Source organism: Kwoniella pini, chromosome 5 (assembly GCF_000512605.2).
Source record: "Kwoniella pini CBS 10737 chromosome 5, complete sequence".
Lineage (NCBI taxonomy): Eukaryota > Fungi > Basidiomycota > Tremellomycetes > Tremellales > Cryptococcaceae > Kwoniella > Kwoniella pini.
In genome coordinates, this window is record NC_091720.1 from 1,360,591 (window position 1) to 1,377,072 (window position 16,482).

Sequence of the window (16,482 nt, forward strand, 5' to 3'; positions counted from 1 at the left end):
ATTGACCATCTACAAACGTTTTCCTCCTAGCTACAATCCCAAACTTAGACTTTTGTGATCTAAATTAACAGCTAAAATTGGTCCTTCACTTTTCACCGTACTATACTGTAGAAAACTTGCTTCATCTGCTCAAAGCAACATGAGATCTACAACAATTTGCTTATTCCCGGACTTGTACGATGGCGACCTCATGTACGAGATCTTTGCTGTCTTCGTTAATTTGTTCTTTCTCCTCATCACCTTCAACTTGAGGAACATTTGGCGGACTAAAAGATTACTTTATGGTTAGCTCTTTCTTTCAGGATTATAAAATAGCTGAATAAAAACTTACCCATGAGTACCAAAGATATCTTCATCATCCACTTCTCCAATACCAGATAAAGGTGAGATTTTACATAAGATTAGATAAACAATTCCGGAAACAAAGAATCCGACTATACGTTGAGAGACCAATATTAGCATACTTCATCTTTCATTTTCGAATGGATGTGACTATAGTACAGTAGAGGAAAAACTTACGAGGCCAACAAAGATAATAAATTCTTGACCAAGGTAAAGAAATTGTAACTTTTGCTCCAACAGAATGTAAAAATCCAGGGAAAGTAGGCCAAACTCCCATAATCCAAGCTACAATTGTTCTCCAATTACATCCTTTCCAATACCAATAAACAGAATTTGGAGTCGCATCATATAATGCACTAAGTTTTACTTGACGTTTATGTACGAAAAAGTAATCGAATACCATTAAACCTGTCATTGGTGCAAGGAAAACAGCGTAACTAAAATTTATAAGGGGGGAAAAATCAATATAATTGGGAAGTATGAACAATGATAGAAAGACATACCCTGACATCACTGAAATGAAAGCTGTTGCTCCTGACGACAAAGCCCAGGGACACATTGCAATTGACATAACAAGAGTGATATAAGCTACAGTAATAAAAATTTCGTCAATTAAAACAATCCCATTTAAAAATTCAATGATACTGAAGGAGACTCACCTCCTCGTCTAATGTTAATGTATTTAGGTAACAAAGAGGTCAAATCAATACCGCCAGATAAACAATTACCTGGAATATTAATACCTAATTGTGCCAAAGTAAATACCAGAGAAGCGAAAAATACAGCAGCTCTAGCACCTTTTGTATTTTCATGCAATTGAATAGCAGTGAGTAATCCATATGGTGTCCAAAGTAATGGTTCTTCAGGATATATTTTTGCTGCTGATGATGCACAAATTAGACCAATAACACATACGATTGTACCTGAAATAGGAGCGATTATAACTTGAGAGACTAGTGGATCGATTGGTCTTCTTGCGAATCTAGTATAATCTGACTGACTCAATATCTAATCAAAAATTCATCATCAAAAGAATCAGCTTTGTTTCCTAATCCTACCTCATATCTTCATCAATTACTTACACCAGCACAAATTGCTCCTAAAGAAGCTGAGAGACCATGAAAAATTGCCCAAACTAAATTAGCTCCCTTAGCAGCTTCAACACCAACTAATTCTAAACCTTCTGATCGAAGTAATGGTCCACCACCTCCTGCTCTTGCAAGAGACCAAATAAACATAATAATGGCTGTTATACTTGAACATGAAGCAATAGTTATCATTGGAATTCGAAGTTTTTCAGGTGGAATCAATAAACAAGGAATAGTTATTAATGTAAAAAGTACGAAACAAAGGAAATCGGCTGATGTCATTCCCGTTGAAACTGGCATAGTGTTTTTCATGGCTAAAACCCAAAAGAAAAAAAAAATAAATAAATTAAGAAAAAAATTAATAATGTACAACTTTCCGAAAGCTAAAAAGCTGCATTGGTCACAATTGACTTACTGTATATACCAGGAATGATAGATCCAATCAAGGTTTTAAGGCATTGAGCACCTAACCATCCTTGAGTTGCGCACCATGTGAAAGATAAGATAATTCGATTGATAAGCTGTCAGATTATCAGTGGAATGAGTATTCATCATGTAGATTCCATATGCTTGCTTGCTTGAGCTTACAGGGAAATAAGAAGCTCTTAAGCCCCATACCATTCGATTCCACATTGGGAAACCCACATGCCATCTTGCACCCATTTGACCGGTACACACAATTACGGCAGCTACGAGAAATCCTCCTAGAACGTTAACGATCATAGCTTGACCTATAATATAGATTATAAATGAGTATTCTTCCGGGTTTCTCAAAATTAAGTAGGACTGAACTTACTGACGGTGAGACCAAGGGACATCAAACTTGCACCGCTTGCCCAACCAGAGACATTGACTCCGGAAGTAATCCAAAATCCAGCATATGACCACATACCCCAATTTCGTCTTGAAGGAGGTAAAGGTACATTATCTCGATTTAACTATACCAGATAATTCCTTATATCAATGACAATTATTCAAGGTGGAAAATTGAAAACCTTAAGAAATCTTACCCATTTTGAATTTTGCCATACTTCAGCTTCTTCCTCTGATTGAGGAACTTGAAGTTTAAGTAAGATTGTTTGTTTATCCCAAACCATCGTGCAGGGAGTCAATCGATTAATTCGAGTTATCGGTATGTATCGCTTGAAAGTCGAATCGATAATTCGACTTTGAAATATAGAAGACTACTCGTCAATCTTGAAGAGGTCAGTATGGGAAGAAAGTCCTATCGAAATTAGCTGTCCCGATCTGATTTATATCGATAATAGTCTACCTACAAACTTATCTCCTTGGAGGAAGTCACAACGCTTATGACTGAATGAAGCTGACGGATGTTCGAGCGCCAAAATGATAAGCGCCTACGAAACAGATAGAAGCTTGAAGCCAATTATGTGGGGTCGAAAAGGTACGGGCGGATAATTGACGAAGATAACGAGATACGGTCTAATTTAGGTATCTTAAATTTCCGTCTGACTAACGGAATTTGATCCTCTTGATTGCCAAAAGAGTTTACTGTTAATGGGATCCAAAGTGGGGCATACTACTAATCGTCAACGTAATCAATATGATTGGATAGATCGTGTATAGAAAATCATTTGATAAGCTTTTTACTTTTGACCTTCTGAAAAGCCGCCTTATATAATTTTAGTGCGCTATTGAGATCTCGGTATCTTCGTCAACCGTTTTTACGAGATCTTTGGCCCCTCATGTCTGAGTTAGTGGCATTGTCGAGATTTTGGTTCTAGCCCGAAAGATAAGGATTCATACGTATGACAAAACCTATATTCAGCTCATCACTTGGCGCTCTGAGCCTTATCTCCCAATCTAGGTTGTGAAGAGTGCAGGTCTAGAACAAGACGCGCAAACTATTGTAGGCAGACACTATTGAACGGCAATCAGTGTCCTTGGTCTGCCGTATTTGTGTTTGTCAGCTTCAAAAGAATCGAGCAGCACAGCTTGTCCAGACCATTATGTTCATTGACAATACCACTGATTGTTCTGAGAGTGTATATGTCAATTGCGATCAGAGCTCAGATATTCCAAGCATGAACGGAAGCAGGAGATTCATGTGGAAAATTACTGCGCCCGCGTGCAAAGAAATAGATAGGATGATGTGTGAGCAAGCTTGAATCGGTTCACCTATGTATTCCTTTCTAAAGGTCATGGTATATTGAGAAACCCATAGGCATTGTATAAACAGCGTATAAACGGGAGCCTTAAACAAGACTATGCTGTTCTCAGATTTTGTATTACAGTGGTTATACTAAATGGGTAACGCGTATAGAAAAAGGGGTAGCAGACGTGACTGGTTACTATGACGTATGACGCATTTCTGACTGTCAAGTTTGATGATCAACTCGTCATGCAAGCTCATTCTTCGAGTAGGAGTTTCTCATTCCAAAGACTTCTATTTTTTACTCTTAGCATTATTATTCTAAGAAACAGAATTATAGTAGCCCTCTACTGCAATCAAACCAAAAGATTACCATAACATATCTTCATCAATCATGTCCACTCCAACACCAGAAGCTTCAGGCGTAAGGCAACGAGCCAATAAAGTAAAGGAAGAAGAGACTGAGAACCCGTAAGTATTTCGACTTTCATGTTAATTCCATCTTATAATTGTAGAGAACAATTCCACCTTATCTCGCAGCATCAAACAGTTTCCAATTGATAGACTTAGTTAACAGATTGAATTTCTTCTTGAATAGCGCTTCTCTCTCATCCAATCCAAACAAGAAAGTTCCTCGTAATAAACCAAATGTGAATCCTCCTTTTATCAATACGTCCATGAACAAATTGTAAGTCAAATTGAACACATAATAGTGGCTTTTATACCTATTTTGACAAAAGTTGACAAAATTCAAATTCAATATAGTTTAACTTATCTCGTCCTCTCGCTTGCTCTAGTATTAGCTTTTTACATTTGGAGATTCGTTTCTTGGGCACATCAAGCTGGAGGTTATTGGGCAGTTATATCAGGTAATCATAAATCACCAATTTCAGATGCAGCTTCAAGTGCAGCAAGCGCAGCAAGTAGTATTTCAAAATATCAAAAAAGTTCAACAACTTCTGTTAATCCTAAATCGATTGTTGTAAGTTTATTAATCTACATATATATATATATATACTTTTCCTAATGGTATAATATCTGATAATTGACATATAACAAATAGCCTAAACCAACTCAAGCTGGTCAACCAGAAGATGATATTCAATCTCAAATTTATCATTTAGCTAATTCATTAGGAATTAAACCTGCCGAACTTTCAGCTGCTATCAGACCTTTAGTTGATCCTTCTGTTCCTGATCCAGCTGCTAAAGCTCAACAAGAAGCTGAATTACTTAGAGCTCAAGTAGAAGCTAAAGCTGCTGAACACAAAGCTGAAGCTACACAAGCTGAAGGTGGTTTAATGGGTATACTTGGTGAAGCTTTATTAGATTAAATCGTTTCCATTCAAGGATCAACTGGAAAGGGAAGAGATAGTAAAGAATAAATATCAAATGAAAATTTCATGAGAAACAGACTTTCATATAAATCACGTATAACGTATCATGCATGAACAAGGTTAATTAAATATATTGTCTTTGTGGTATAAATTCTATTTTAGTGGTTTCGATCGTCAAAAGACACCACAGATGATCATCGCTGTTCGGTTTTACCATTACACCAGGCATATATGTACTATACACAGAGCTTCGCGACCTTATCATTTATTCTTGATTTCTTTACTACTAAGCAAACAGACATTGTAGTCATCACTTCAATCGTTTTCACTTTGATCCGGTCAAATCAGCTGGGAAACCAGCAAAATCTTGTTGATCCGTTATATTTTGACCTGATTTCGTATACGAAATTCTCATCCTTAATCGTATAGCAGCCTACGAGAGAGCAGATGAGAATTTAGGCTACGACGATTATTGCTCATGTGAAATGTATAACTCACTCCTGCTGGAACATTTATTCTCATTTGTTGAGTCTCAGTGGAGCCTGCCGATATGTCAGAAGAAGACATTGCTTGCATCTGTAGTTGTTGTGTCTAGAGAAACAGAGATAAGTCAGTACACATAATAATCTCATTCACCGAATTCACGAGACTAGTCTGATCAAAGTCAAACTCACTTTTGGAACAGCGACTTGGAAGTTTACCCCGCTCACATTCTCACCATTCGAATTCTGAAATCTGGCAAGTATTTGTATTACACCAGGTTGAGTAGGTGACACTTTCGGCGTAAGAGTGATTTTCAGCCCGTTCTTTTCATATGCTGAATAACTTTGTAATTGAGATTTAGGTTGTTGTGATGGAGGAGCAGCAGGTTGTTGAGAGGAAGGAGTAACCAAATCGAATAAAGAGCCAGAACCACTGGCCGAGGAGGATTGTATAGGTGAAGTCACTGGAGAAGAAACGTTTGTCGGAGCTGATGGCGTTGAATCAAACAAAGACATTATATCTGCTGCAGCTGATTTCTGTTGTCCTCCACCGTTGGCATGAGAAGTAGGTGAACCTAATCCTCCTAAATCAGAACCTCCACCAGTACCGAATATATCTGCCAATAAGTCTTGAGTTGATGGTCCGGATGTTGCTGACGATGAGCCATTCGTAGGTGAAGTCAGATCGTCCCCTATAAGATCGACGACAGTATCCTTATCTGTTCGAGTTGATCCAACGGTCCTTCGTTCGCTCACTGCGAGTGGACAGTGTGACGTAAGCTTCGTTGTAGAATGATCGGGAGAAAGCGTATGATGAGGTGCATTGTCACAAAATGGATGTTTTCGTAATTCGGACTTACCGGTACCCATCATCGTAGCCCTAATCTCGGGTGGAGGCATCCTCTCCAAAACTCCACCTTTGACATTCGCCAATTCAAACAGATGACTGAATTCTACCGATCGCTGTTGTATCTCCAGTTCAAGATTACTTGAGAAGCGATGGAGTATTTCCGATATACGATCTTGATTATGTGATTGCTGAGGTGTTGACAATTCGCTGAATCGAACCGATAATTTAGATAGAGCAGTCAATACGAATTGACGTATAAGGGTTTTGGCATAGGGCGAAGACAGCACTAATTCTAGCAAGTTTATTATATCTGTATCCGTAACCTATCGCACGTGCATGAATTAGCTTAAACGCATGATATTTCGACGTTTGATATATTGGTCATTGGGACTGACCTGCTTGACTTCCTCGCCATCATCGATTGTACCGCCTTGGAGCAACACATCACCGAATTCACCGATGATCCAAACCGCAGCAAGTGTGAGACTTTCTTGGGAAAGATCATTTGATAATGCCGCGTATAATCTCTGTGAAGTGTAGAATTGCAGTTCGGGAGTATGGCACGTCAATCGGATGAAAGCAGCCAAAACCTCTTCTCGAACGTAGTTTCCAGCCTGTCCGGCTTGTCAGCACGTTATTCTTCCACTGCCACTGGATGTTATGAGCTGGAACTAAGGAGACTCACCACTTTCAATACTCTTAAAACGGTATCGATTTGCCACCTCTTGTTTGGAGCGAATCGCTCAGCAGCAAGACAAATCTGAGTAGTCATACCTAATTTGAACTCATTATCCGCAACTTCCAAGAATGACAACAACTCTCTAATCATAACTCTGACATTCGACTCATTGACCAAGGCATAAGATAATTCTAGAGCTCTTCTTCGAATTGATATGTCCCCATCACGCAGACAGTCCAATATTGTATTCCGGTGACGTTGAACAGCGTTGGTATCTATCGATACGACTTTGTTAAGGGTATTAAGAGCAACGTATCTGCAGTGGGGCACAATGTGGATCAGCTCCTGTCAAGCCATCATTTGGTAGAGCTGAGATACTTACCGAATATTGTTATCTCGATTAGTCAAGAATTTGCCCAGGATATTGATGGCCATAACTCTCAGTCCACTGTCCGCTTCGATCTCCAACACGGTTAAAACAGTCTCATAAAGGATGGAATTACCGACGTTCTTCGTACTATCGGTATTAGTTGCGACTTGAGCGAGTATATCGTTCATAATTTCCGAGCTTGCTGGATCACCTCTACCTAGCAAGCGTAACAGCCTGAGGATCTTGACTTGTAGGAAAGGGTCTGTAATTCCCAACACATCATGTTCGGCTGAGTATCCAGTAGTCACCAAATTTTTTAGATGTTTCACCAGTAAGCCTGTCGCCTGTGAGTTTTACCCAAGTCAGCTTCGCGAAACAGTTCTGATGTTTTACCATAAATTTACCTTCCTGAATTCATCGCAAACTTTCTCATCCAGTTCGCACATCTCAGTAATCAAAGTGATACCAGCTAACAAGACACCGTGATTTCTATCTTGAAGCAGAGATTTGGCTTTTGATACGAAATGATCCATCAAGTCAGGAACACGTCTGATAACCCTCAAGGCACATAATGCGGCCTACATTACATGTTCCTTCAGCTCAGTCGTGGATGAATCTGCGGACTGAGACCTACCTTCTTCCTGATATAAGTGTTACTGCTGCCTAGCAATTTCTCAATTTCATTTGCTAAATCCCTTGACATCTCCTCGGACGAAATATTGGCGAATGTACAAAGGGCTAAACCGACGGCATACATGTTGGAGTGATTCATGTCACTGCGAAAGACCAGCAGCATCAGCTTGTACGCAAGCTGAGGGTTGAGCAACCGATAGACTAGACTGAATTGGGATGGGGGTAGACTCACTTTTTTAGTGAATTCGTAACTAGGGTTAAAACCTCTTGATTTTCGTCCAATAATAACATGATTCCCAGATATCCCAGTCGTTTATCTGCAAACCTTGGCGAAGCAACCAATTTGAGACATTCTATCTGACCAAAATGCGCTGGATAACCTAACATGTGGATATAAAGGAGTTTTGCTATGTTGTTGTAGCGTGTAAAGGAGTCTTCCTCTTTGAAAGATGTCTATACGTAGTAGAAATGTATGTGCCGGAGCAGTGTGGCACCATATGCAAGCCATAGCATGAAGTCGAAATAATGGGATGATGAAGAGTTGATACGAAGGTGGAGAGGGAGAGAGCAGGAGCAGTTTAGCTATTTACCTACTTGGTTAATGCATAAGGAGAAGTACTTACTCTTACTGCTGCCGATTCCTTCTGTATAACGGCTCGCTCATCCGCCAAGGTCTGCAGACATGTCTATCAGCTTGACGCTTTCATGCTTAGATTGCGAGCTCCTAACTCACCTTGCACGACCTGATGGCCTTGATCAGCGCTACGTTTCAGGATCATTATCAGTGAATCTGTTCATTTGCAAGCAATTGAGGTCGGTGAGCTCACCTTTCAGGTTATAGTGTCCGCCCATCTTGCCCTTTACGTTGATAGTGTAGACAGCCTAAACGAGTCTTAACGCGTTGTTGGAGCTAGAAAATCAATCCTATTATCTGGATGGTGGTTTGATTGTTATCATTGTTCATCCATCTCCAACATTCATTCATAGCTAAATGCAATGCAATAATCCATCATCCACGCGACTTGGATTAGGATGTATAACGGACGGAATCAAATTTCAATAATAGTGGCACTATCAATCATAAATAACGAGTAAATAACTTGGTTCAAAGTGCGTCATAGGCCATTCACCGTTACAGAAATTGATACGAGTATCAAAATCATCAATAATAACAATACAATTTACCTTTCTTCATCGATAGGATTATCTACAACTTGCGTCTGTTCAGGGATCGAATTGAAAACGCTACTCGTCATGGAACCACTCAACATCTTCCTAACTACTTGGAATACGGGTTTACAAGGTTCGAAAGCTCAATCTCAAGATTTGACAAGCTGGTTATTACCTGTCTTACAAAATACATCAAATGATCCGGAATTACCTCATGGTATAATACCAGATTTATACGTTATCGGCGTACAAGAATTACTTCCTGTACATCTTGCTCGTAAGTCAACTGTAATCTGTCTAAGATATTGCAGGAACTCATTGCGAATATTGCACAGTCGCCGGTCTTTCTGCAACGGTCTTAAGTATCCTCACGGATCGAATACAATCTCTCTTATCTTCCCATGCGAGATCTCTTTCTGTGGAGAAATCGCAAGAGCAATATACACTCGTATCACGAGTATCACATGTAGGTGTAGCTCTTTGGGTTTTCGCTAGAGAAAGGACTTTAGGAGGTAGATTGGGTAAACCACTTAAAACTAGCTTAGGACTTTGGTATGGTGGAATGGGCAATAAAAGTGCTGTAGGGGTAAGATTACCTATAAGAAGAGGTGATATGGGTGGATGGGAGGTCTTGACGTGAGTTGTACATTTATCATCGTCTCCCAGAGGTGACGGCTTTTGATTACTACCGTCTAAAAAGACGCAATGGACCGTAAAGCGAAACAGCAGTTCTGACATACACATACACTTCAACTTAGCTTCGTTAATGCTCATCTCGAGGCTCATGATCATAACATTCCTCGACGAAACCAACAATACCAAAACATTCTCTCTTCATTATTATTTCAATCTTCCGATCCTTTAACACAGCCATATCAGATATTCGATACTTCTCACTTATTCATAATGGGGGATCTGAATTACCGTTTATCCAAGAGACCATCTGCGGAATTATTGGTAGAGAATGGTAAAGCCGATGATCTCATAATATCAAAGGGAAGAAATGAGATGGTTCAGACGGATACACTTCAACGAGAAAAGAGGGCGGGTAGAGCATTTGGAGGATTGAGGGAGGGTGATGTAACGAGATTCGCCCCTACCTACAAGCGGATCGTGGGGCAAATAGGAGGATACAGCAAGTAAGTCGTACCCTCAGATCTTCGGACATGAAACCCCAGTCTGATCGTGAACGCGTTTTGACCTTCTAATCGGTGCGATAGGAAGCGAATACCAGGCTGGACTGACCGAATTCTCTTCGCTTCTTACACTGACTCGCCAACCCTATCCTCTTCTAACGATCCCACCGCTCAAGAAGGTACATCGAGAATAATACATTTCTCATCCACACCAGAATTAACGATATCAGATCACAAGCCAGTTCATGCTATCGTTCAAATACCTTCACCTTCAGCATTATCAACCGGATCAGCACCTCATTTAGCTCCGATCTTAACTGCTTCACAACCGCCTCATTTACCTCGCCCTCAACCTATTTCCAAAGAATACTTATGGGCATGGATTTTGTTGGGTACAACATTAGATAGGTTGATTGGCTGGCCTTGGTGTCTCCTGGTCCTGCTTGGTGGAGGTAATGAGAAGACGGGATTAGGTGTAACTGCTTTCGTTTCCATGGTTTGGGGTGTTTGGTGGTCTGGTGTATGGTCTGCGTGATTATATATTGTATGTAGGTTTTCATGTAACATAATAGTGAGACTATCATAATAATAGTAAGACTGGGATCACGTGACCCGGTACTGGTTTAACCGATATATGTGATATGTTTGATCGCCGTTTAATAGCATTTCATGTCTGCTGATCAGAGTTAGTAGTCGATTGTTTTCTCGCCTAAGTCACAAATCGTATCCTTATAAATAGACCATTGCCTGCATCTATCAAAATCCTCAATCACTACCGAAAGAGTGAAAAACGATATATTTTGGAGATAAGAATAGCAAAATGCCACCACCAGTTTCAAGAGCTTCAGTCATTCGACTTCTGAACCTCACTTCCAATCAAGGTTGTAGAGGTTGCGGTCGAACTCATTCTGCATTAGATCATCATACACATGGACATGGACATGTCGGTGTAAGAGGTATGGCTACACCTATTGAAAGAAATACTGGAGGTCCTCCACCTGGAAATACAGATTACGCTTTTGAGGTAAGCAGACCTCTCACTTCTCTCACTCAGTACCCGTTACTTGTGTTATCGATGTAGAGTCAGAATGAAAAAAGCTGATGAACTTATGTATGCTTTTTGTCCCTTTATCAACTGTATCATTCTATCTTGATGATTCCCCTTGCTCGACATAGATGGCCGCTTCTACACTTAGATTCGGACCACACGCAACAAGGGAAGTAGGAATGGATTTATCAAATATGATTAAACAATTACCAGCTTCAGATAGATCACAAGCTAAGATAGGTATTTTCACTGATCCAAACGTAGTCAAACTACCAGTGATGGAAGTTGTAGAAGAAAGTTTAATGAGAGAAGGATTAAATTGGGTAGTTTGGGATAATTGTTCAGTTGAACCTACCGATAAATCATGGCAAGTAAGTTTGGAATTCCCTTCGTTATAGATCATATCTTTTTTTCGTGACATCTTGATCTCCTATTTTCTAGCTGATACAATATCAATTGATCATAGGAAGCGATTAATTTTGCTAGATCTTCAAATATAACTCATTTCTTAGCTGTTGGAGGAGGTTCATCAATGGATACAGCTAAAGCAGCAAACTTATTCGTGAATTATCCTGAAGCCGATTTATACGAATTCATAAATGCTCCTATTGGAAGAGGTAAACCTATCGAAAAGAAGTTAAGCCCTTTGATTGCTAGTAAGTCGCTCCGTACTACCACTTGAAATGGGAGAAACAACTACTAACGAGGCTTTAAATCTTGCAGTTCCTACTACCGCCGTAAGACTGTCACGACTCGACGCTTTGCGATGTAAAACTAAATAACCATCTGATTCTAGGGTACCGGATCAGAAACTACAGGGACAGCCATTCTTGATATTCCCTCAAGACAGTTCAAGACAGGTATAGCATCTCGAGCTTTGAAACCTACTTTAGGTATTGTTGACCTCAATAATACTGCTACTTGTCCCAAAGAAGTAGCTATAGCAGCTGGGTTAGACGTCCTTTTCCATTCTCTCGAAAGTGAGTCACTGGTATACTGGACTGTTTGAAAGCGCCAATAATCAAATATGCTAAACCCCTCTTTCACGACAGGTTGGACAGCGGTACCGTACTATGAAAGGACTCCTCGACCAGCTAATCCTATCAACAGGCGTAAGTGATAGAGGTCCAGTCATAGACATACAGCTGATCGGATACTTTTGAGTATAGCTGCATATCAAGGCTCAAACCCCATTTCAGATATCTTCTCCAGATGGGCACTAGAGACAACTATCAAATACCTTCCCAGAATTGCCAAAGATCCCTTCGGTGATGAGGAAGCTAGAGCCCAGATGCTATTGGCTGCCAGTACCGCTGGTATAGGATTCGGTAATGCTGGTGTACACATGTGTGTGAGTCAATTTTTCTCTTTTTCCAAGTCGCTCATCCGGTCATCATGGGGCTAAATTAAGGGTATATATTGCAGCACGCATTCTCTTATCCAATTTCCTCACTGAACAAAGGTCGACCCCAGAATTTACAATATCACCATCCCTCTTATTCGCCAAAAATTCCGCTCATTCCTCACGGTGTAGCCGTTTCACTTACAGCTCCAGCAGTCTTCAATTTTACAGCTACTTCATCGCCTACTCGACATCGAGAAGCCTTAGGTGTTTTCTTGGGTAAAGATCGAGCTCATGAATTAAATAATGTAAAGGATGCAGATATCGGTACCGCTTTGAGTGAAGAGATTAAAAAATTCTTGGATTTGGTGGAAGTACCGAGAGGATTGGAGAAGGTCGGATATACTTCTGGGGACATTGCCAAAGTAAGCTATAATACGGCTCTTCGAATTTTTCGAGGTGATGAAGAAGAGTAGCTAATTTATCGTACGTATAGTTGGTAGAAGGTTGTTTACCTCAACGAAGAGTATTGGATTTAGCTCCTTTATTGGCTAAAGATGATTTGGCATTGGAGAAAGAACAATTGGCAGGAATCGTTGAAAGATCGCTGAAATGGTAAGGAGGTAGCGATCAAAATTTCAGTATAAATCAAGGGGCGATTCATATGGCAAGTAAAGCAGACAACATGGATCACCTTAATGCATTGTATTTGTGTTTCGTCTGTGTAGTATGGGTTATATTTGACTTTGAAATTGTTTGAATATCATTCTATCTCGAGCGGTTCCTATGATCAATCTTCCTGATTACGGTGTCAATTTCATTACTCCATTAGTCGATGCTTGAATCAATCTCGACCGATGATTGTTTCGACATTCAGTACCAAAGCCGATACGAGGCTATTTTCAAGGAGACGTCTGATCTCTACAAATGGATTTCAGTGTCCTATCGTATGCTTTTTACAAAGCGGCCAGACTGTTTATGATTCAATTGACTACATGGAAGGACCCCAAACATGGGAATGAGTCAATCTTACCTACAATATACGCCTGCATTTCATCTCAAATCATTGGGTGAGATTGACATAGTAAGCAGATAAGGTAACTCGATAAAATCATATAATCTACGAACAGTAAGTATATTAACAACTCGAAGGTCTAAGCTCAAATCACGTGATATGAAAACAAACTCACAAGTTGAATAGACGGTGGAGGAAGTTAAAGATAACTTACTTATAAGTAATAAAAAAGTTAAAAAGGTTTAAAATAATTATACATATATGAAAATTAAATACATTATATAAAAATATTTAAAAAATGTCAGAATCAGAATTAGATCTAAAAGAAATATTAAATTTATTAACAAAAGATTTAAATATATTAGAAAATTCTTTAAATCCTTTATTTGAAGGTGAAAATGAAGAATTAATATGGAATGATAAATTAAATAAATTAGGTGATATGGAAAGAGCAAAGATGAATATATTAATTTCTTATACTATAAATGATTTAATATGGAGTAAGTTTCATTTTTCTTTAAAATAAACATCATCAAAATCAGTACGATTATCTATCTATTTTGGTTGAAAATGATTAATTATTTACTGAATTTTTCAAACTTTTTAGTTTATTTAAAATTAAAAGGTATTGATCCTGATAAACATGATGTCAGCTCTGAACTTGTATGTCAAATTTTCGACAGGAAATATCTTCTCTGGAATAAAAAAACTAACAAAGAAGAGTATTATTCATATTTAGGATCGAATACGAACATATTATACAAAAATTAATCAAATTGAACAACCTGAAATTCGTAAGTCTCTCAAATTCTTAATTTTTAATAAAATCCTTTAAGATTAACTAATTTTCTAATTCATTTCTTCTGAAGAACGTAATAAAATAGATAGTGAAGCTGCTAAAAGATTTGTAAAAAATTCAATACCAAAATCACAACATTTACCTTTAACTTCAGCTGCTCAATTAGCTCAACAACAAGCTTTAAATGCAATTTCAGAACAACAACAAGAAAAAACTTTAAATAGATTAGGTAAAGCTTCTAGATTTAGATTTATAGAAAATGAAGGTAAAGAAAAATTAATTCCTGGTCAAAATGATGATGTTAATGATGATGATAATGAAGATGAAGATGAAAACATGCAAGAAGGGGAAGATTCAGAACAAGAAGAAGAAGAGGAAGAGAAAGAGGGTTCGGCAATTGCTGATGATTTCTTGAAAAGTGTTGAAGAGGAGATGAAAGGGAAATTATAAGTAAGTTCTTCTAATATACCAAATAATCCTGTCGTACATACAAGCTGATGACTTTTGCTCAGATCCGATATGCGTTGAGGAAGATCAGGAAGAAACCCTGGCTGGATAAGAGAATCAATAGTCCAACTATACCCTGTATAACATATATACCTTAACAATCTCGATGTATAATAGACACATGAATGTTGCATGAATGTATATCTACTATGACGATACCTACGACAGACGGATGGGATGACTTTCCCTTTTTATTTCAACATATTTGCGTTTTACCGGATAACCACTGAAAGCTGAGCGAAATCTGGAACATTTGATCATTTCAACTAAAACTAAAAAAAGGCATGTATAGAGTGAACCTTCTGACTACAACGATGAAAACTACAACATCCGATGAATCGACTTGTTCTCACCAGGAGCATAGTGCGACGTTTTTATCGGTTTTTAATGTGATATATTTGATCTTTTAGATATAAGTGGACTGGATCTTGACTCGACTTCGGACAAGTTCAGACTCGATTTGAATGATTTTTGGGTTTTGTTCTCACATCTTGATCACTTCCCTTCTGATCTGATCCGTCTTCCGCAAGCTACTGAGTCATTTCGCATGCTCCACAATCACCACATACACTCCACATACTTCTTCTTCCGGTAGTGGCGTCTGGATATTCAGACATAATCAATTTAGGTATTGATTTACAATGTGGTCCATGAGAATTTCGTGCTTTTTCAACTTCACTGGCGTTTGTAGGTAAAGGACCATTGTATGCAGGTTGCATCAAACCTCTACCTGGTGCAGGAAGGGATTGAGAGAAAGCTTGAGCTGCCAAAGGGGATGTTGGTCGGAAATTGCCATTAGTGGCCGAATATTGAGCGTGTGAGGAGAGAGAAGCATTAGAAAAGTGATGTGGATTTGGATGAGGTGTTAAAGAAGGATATCCTGCTTTAAGAAGGATATTAGCTTTTAAAGTGAAGGAAGTAAGGATGTCGCAAACTACAACTTACCTTTGAATTGGCTAGAACCCATATTATCCATCATTTCCATTTCGTCAAATTCATCTTCCTCAGCTCCTGGTCCGAAAAGGAATCCACCACTACCTCCAGAGGAATAGACGTAGTGATCGGTAGTATTTTTATGATCTTCTTGATGAGCGTTTAAACCTGAATGACCCATTGCCATATTACAGTCATTATCCATATCCATATCGGTGTCCATCATTTGATCATCATCCGAAGCAGAGTTTGAGTGGTCAGTCATGAGGTCCGGAAGTTGATAGGAGTTTTGAAAAGTTGGTGAGCGGACTCTCATGTGCTACGAGCGAAAGTGGGAATATCAGCTCTGTGCATTAAGTTGAATGTGAGGAATGGGATTCAGGCTGAGGGCCGTGCGATATGGAATGGAGTAGAAAGCGGACTTCAGAAGAAAGGAAGGAAGGATTTCAAACTCACCTTTGAAGCTTCTTCATCATCCATACCCCATGACATTCTCTTTCGCTTTACTTTAAAACTTGAACTAGAAGGCATAGCATTGTTATTGTTGGTTTGGTTGAACATGGCGAATGGTGCGTGAGTCATATTTGTAGTAAGTAGTGATGAATGAATTTGTTCAATAGAAGATGTTAGAAAAATGTT

At 39.0% G+C, this 16,482-nt stretch overlaps 7 protein-coding genes across 7 annotated transcripts; 4 read left to right on the forward strand and 3 right to left on the reverse strand.

Annotated features, from left to right (window-relative positions):
• Positions 1-160: 160 nt before the first annotated feature.
• On the reverse strand, positions 161-2,527 carry I206_104285 (uncharacterized protein; the record flags this gene model as incomplete). Its single annotated transcript, XM_019155877.1, has 10 exons — positions 161-266; positions 332-434; positions 520-779; positions 846-930; positions 1,002-1,350; positions 1,425-1,744; positions 1,846-1,951; positions 2,019-2,161; positions 2,227-2,368; positions 2,441-2,527. The coding sequence occupies 10 exons, from the start codon at positions 2,525-2,527 to the stop codon at positions 161-163; spliced, it is 1,701 nt and encodes a 566-aa protein (XP_019010835.1).
• A 1,410-nt stretch (positions 2,528-3,937) lies between these two features.
• I206_104286 (uncharacterized protein) lies at positions 3,938-4,876 on the forward strand (the record flags this gene model as incomplete). The annotated part of the gene is made up of 4 exons (XM_019155876.1): positions 3,938-4,014; positions 4,142-4,231; positions 4,309-4,525; positions 4,607-4,876. 4 exons carry the CDS (start codon positions 3,938-3,940, stop codon positions 4,874-4,876), a joined length of 654 nt encoding a protein of 217 aa, XP_019010834.1.
• Positions 4,877-5,204: 328 nt separating this feature from the next.
• On the reverse strand, positions 5,205-8,745 carry I206_104287 (uncharacterized protein; the record flags this gene model as incomplete). The annotated part of the gene is made up of 13 exons (XM_019155875.2): positions 5,205-5,312; positions 5,378-5,470; positions 5,554-6,116; positions 6,222-6,534; positions 6,607-6,825; positions 6,897-7,206; positions 7,273-7,604; positions 7,665-7,838; positions 7,895-8,036; positions 8,126-8,346; positions 8,517-8,567; positions 8,627-8,655; positions 8,721-8,745. The coding sequence occupies 13 exons, from the start codon at positions 8,743-8,745 to the stop codon at positions 5,205-5,207; spliced, it is 2,580 nt and encodes an 859-aa protein (XP_019010833.2).
• A 402-nt stretch (positions 8,746-9,147) lies between these two features.
• I206_104288 (uncharacterized protein) lies at positions 9,148-10,734 on the forward strand (the record flags this gene model as incomplete). The annotated part of the gene is made up of 4 exons (XM_019155874.1): positions 9,148-9,340; positions 9,399-9,699; positions 9,822-10,202; positions 10,284-10,734. The coding sequence occupies 4 exons, from the start codon at positions 9,148-9,150 to the stop codon at positions 10,732-10,734; spliced, it is 1,326 nt and encodes a 441-aa protein (XP_019010832.1).
• A 285-nt stretch (positions 10,735-11,019) lies between these two features.
• On the forward strand, positions 11,020-13,208 carry I206_104289 (uncharacterized protein; the record flags this gene model as incomplete). The annotated part of the gene is made up of 9 exons (XM_019155873.1): positions 11,020-11,223; positions 11,376-11,618; positions 11,714-11,903; positions 11,971-11,984; positions 12,044-12,227; positions 12,300-12,359; positions 12,417-12,598; positions 12,673-13,014; positions 13,086-13,208. 9 exons carry the CDS (start codon positions 11,020-11,022, stop codon positions 13,206-13,208), a joined length of 1,542 nt encoding a protein of 513 aa, XP_019010831.1.
• Positions 13,209-13,902: 694 nt separating this feature from the next.
• Positions 13,903-14,853, forward strand: I206_104290 (uncharacterized protein; the record flags this gene model as incomplete). Its single annotated transcript, XM_019155872.1, has 4 exons — positions 13,903-14,104; positions 14,212-14,267; positions 14,344-14,398; positions 14,474-14,853. The coding sequence occupies 4 exons, from the start codon at positions 13,903-13,905 to the stop codon at positions 14,851-14,853; spliced, it is 693 nt and encodes a 230-aa protein (XP_019010830.1).
• Positions 14,854-15,440: 587 nt separating this feature from the next.
• Positions 15,441-16,425, reverse strand: I206_104291 (uncharacterized protein; the record flags this gene model as incomplete). The annotated part of the gene is made up of 3 exons (XM_019155871.1): positions 15,441-15,790; positions 15,856-16,162; positions 16,300-16,425. The coding sequence occupies 3 exons, from the start codon at positions 16,423-16,425 to the stop codon at positions 15,441-15,443; spliced, it is 783 nt and encodes a 260-aa protein (XP_019010829.1).
• Positions 16,426-16,482: the final 57 nt, after the last annotated feature.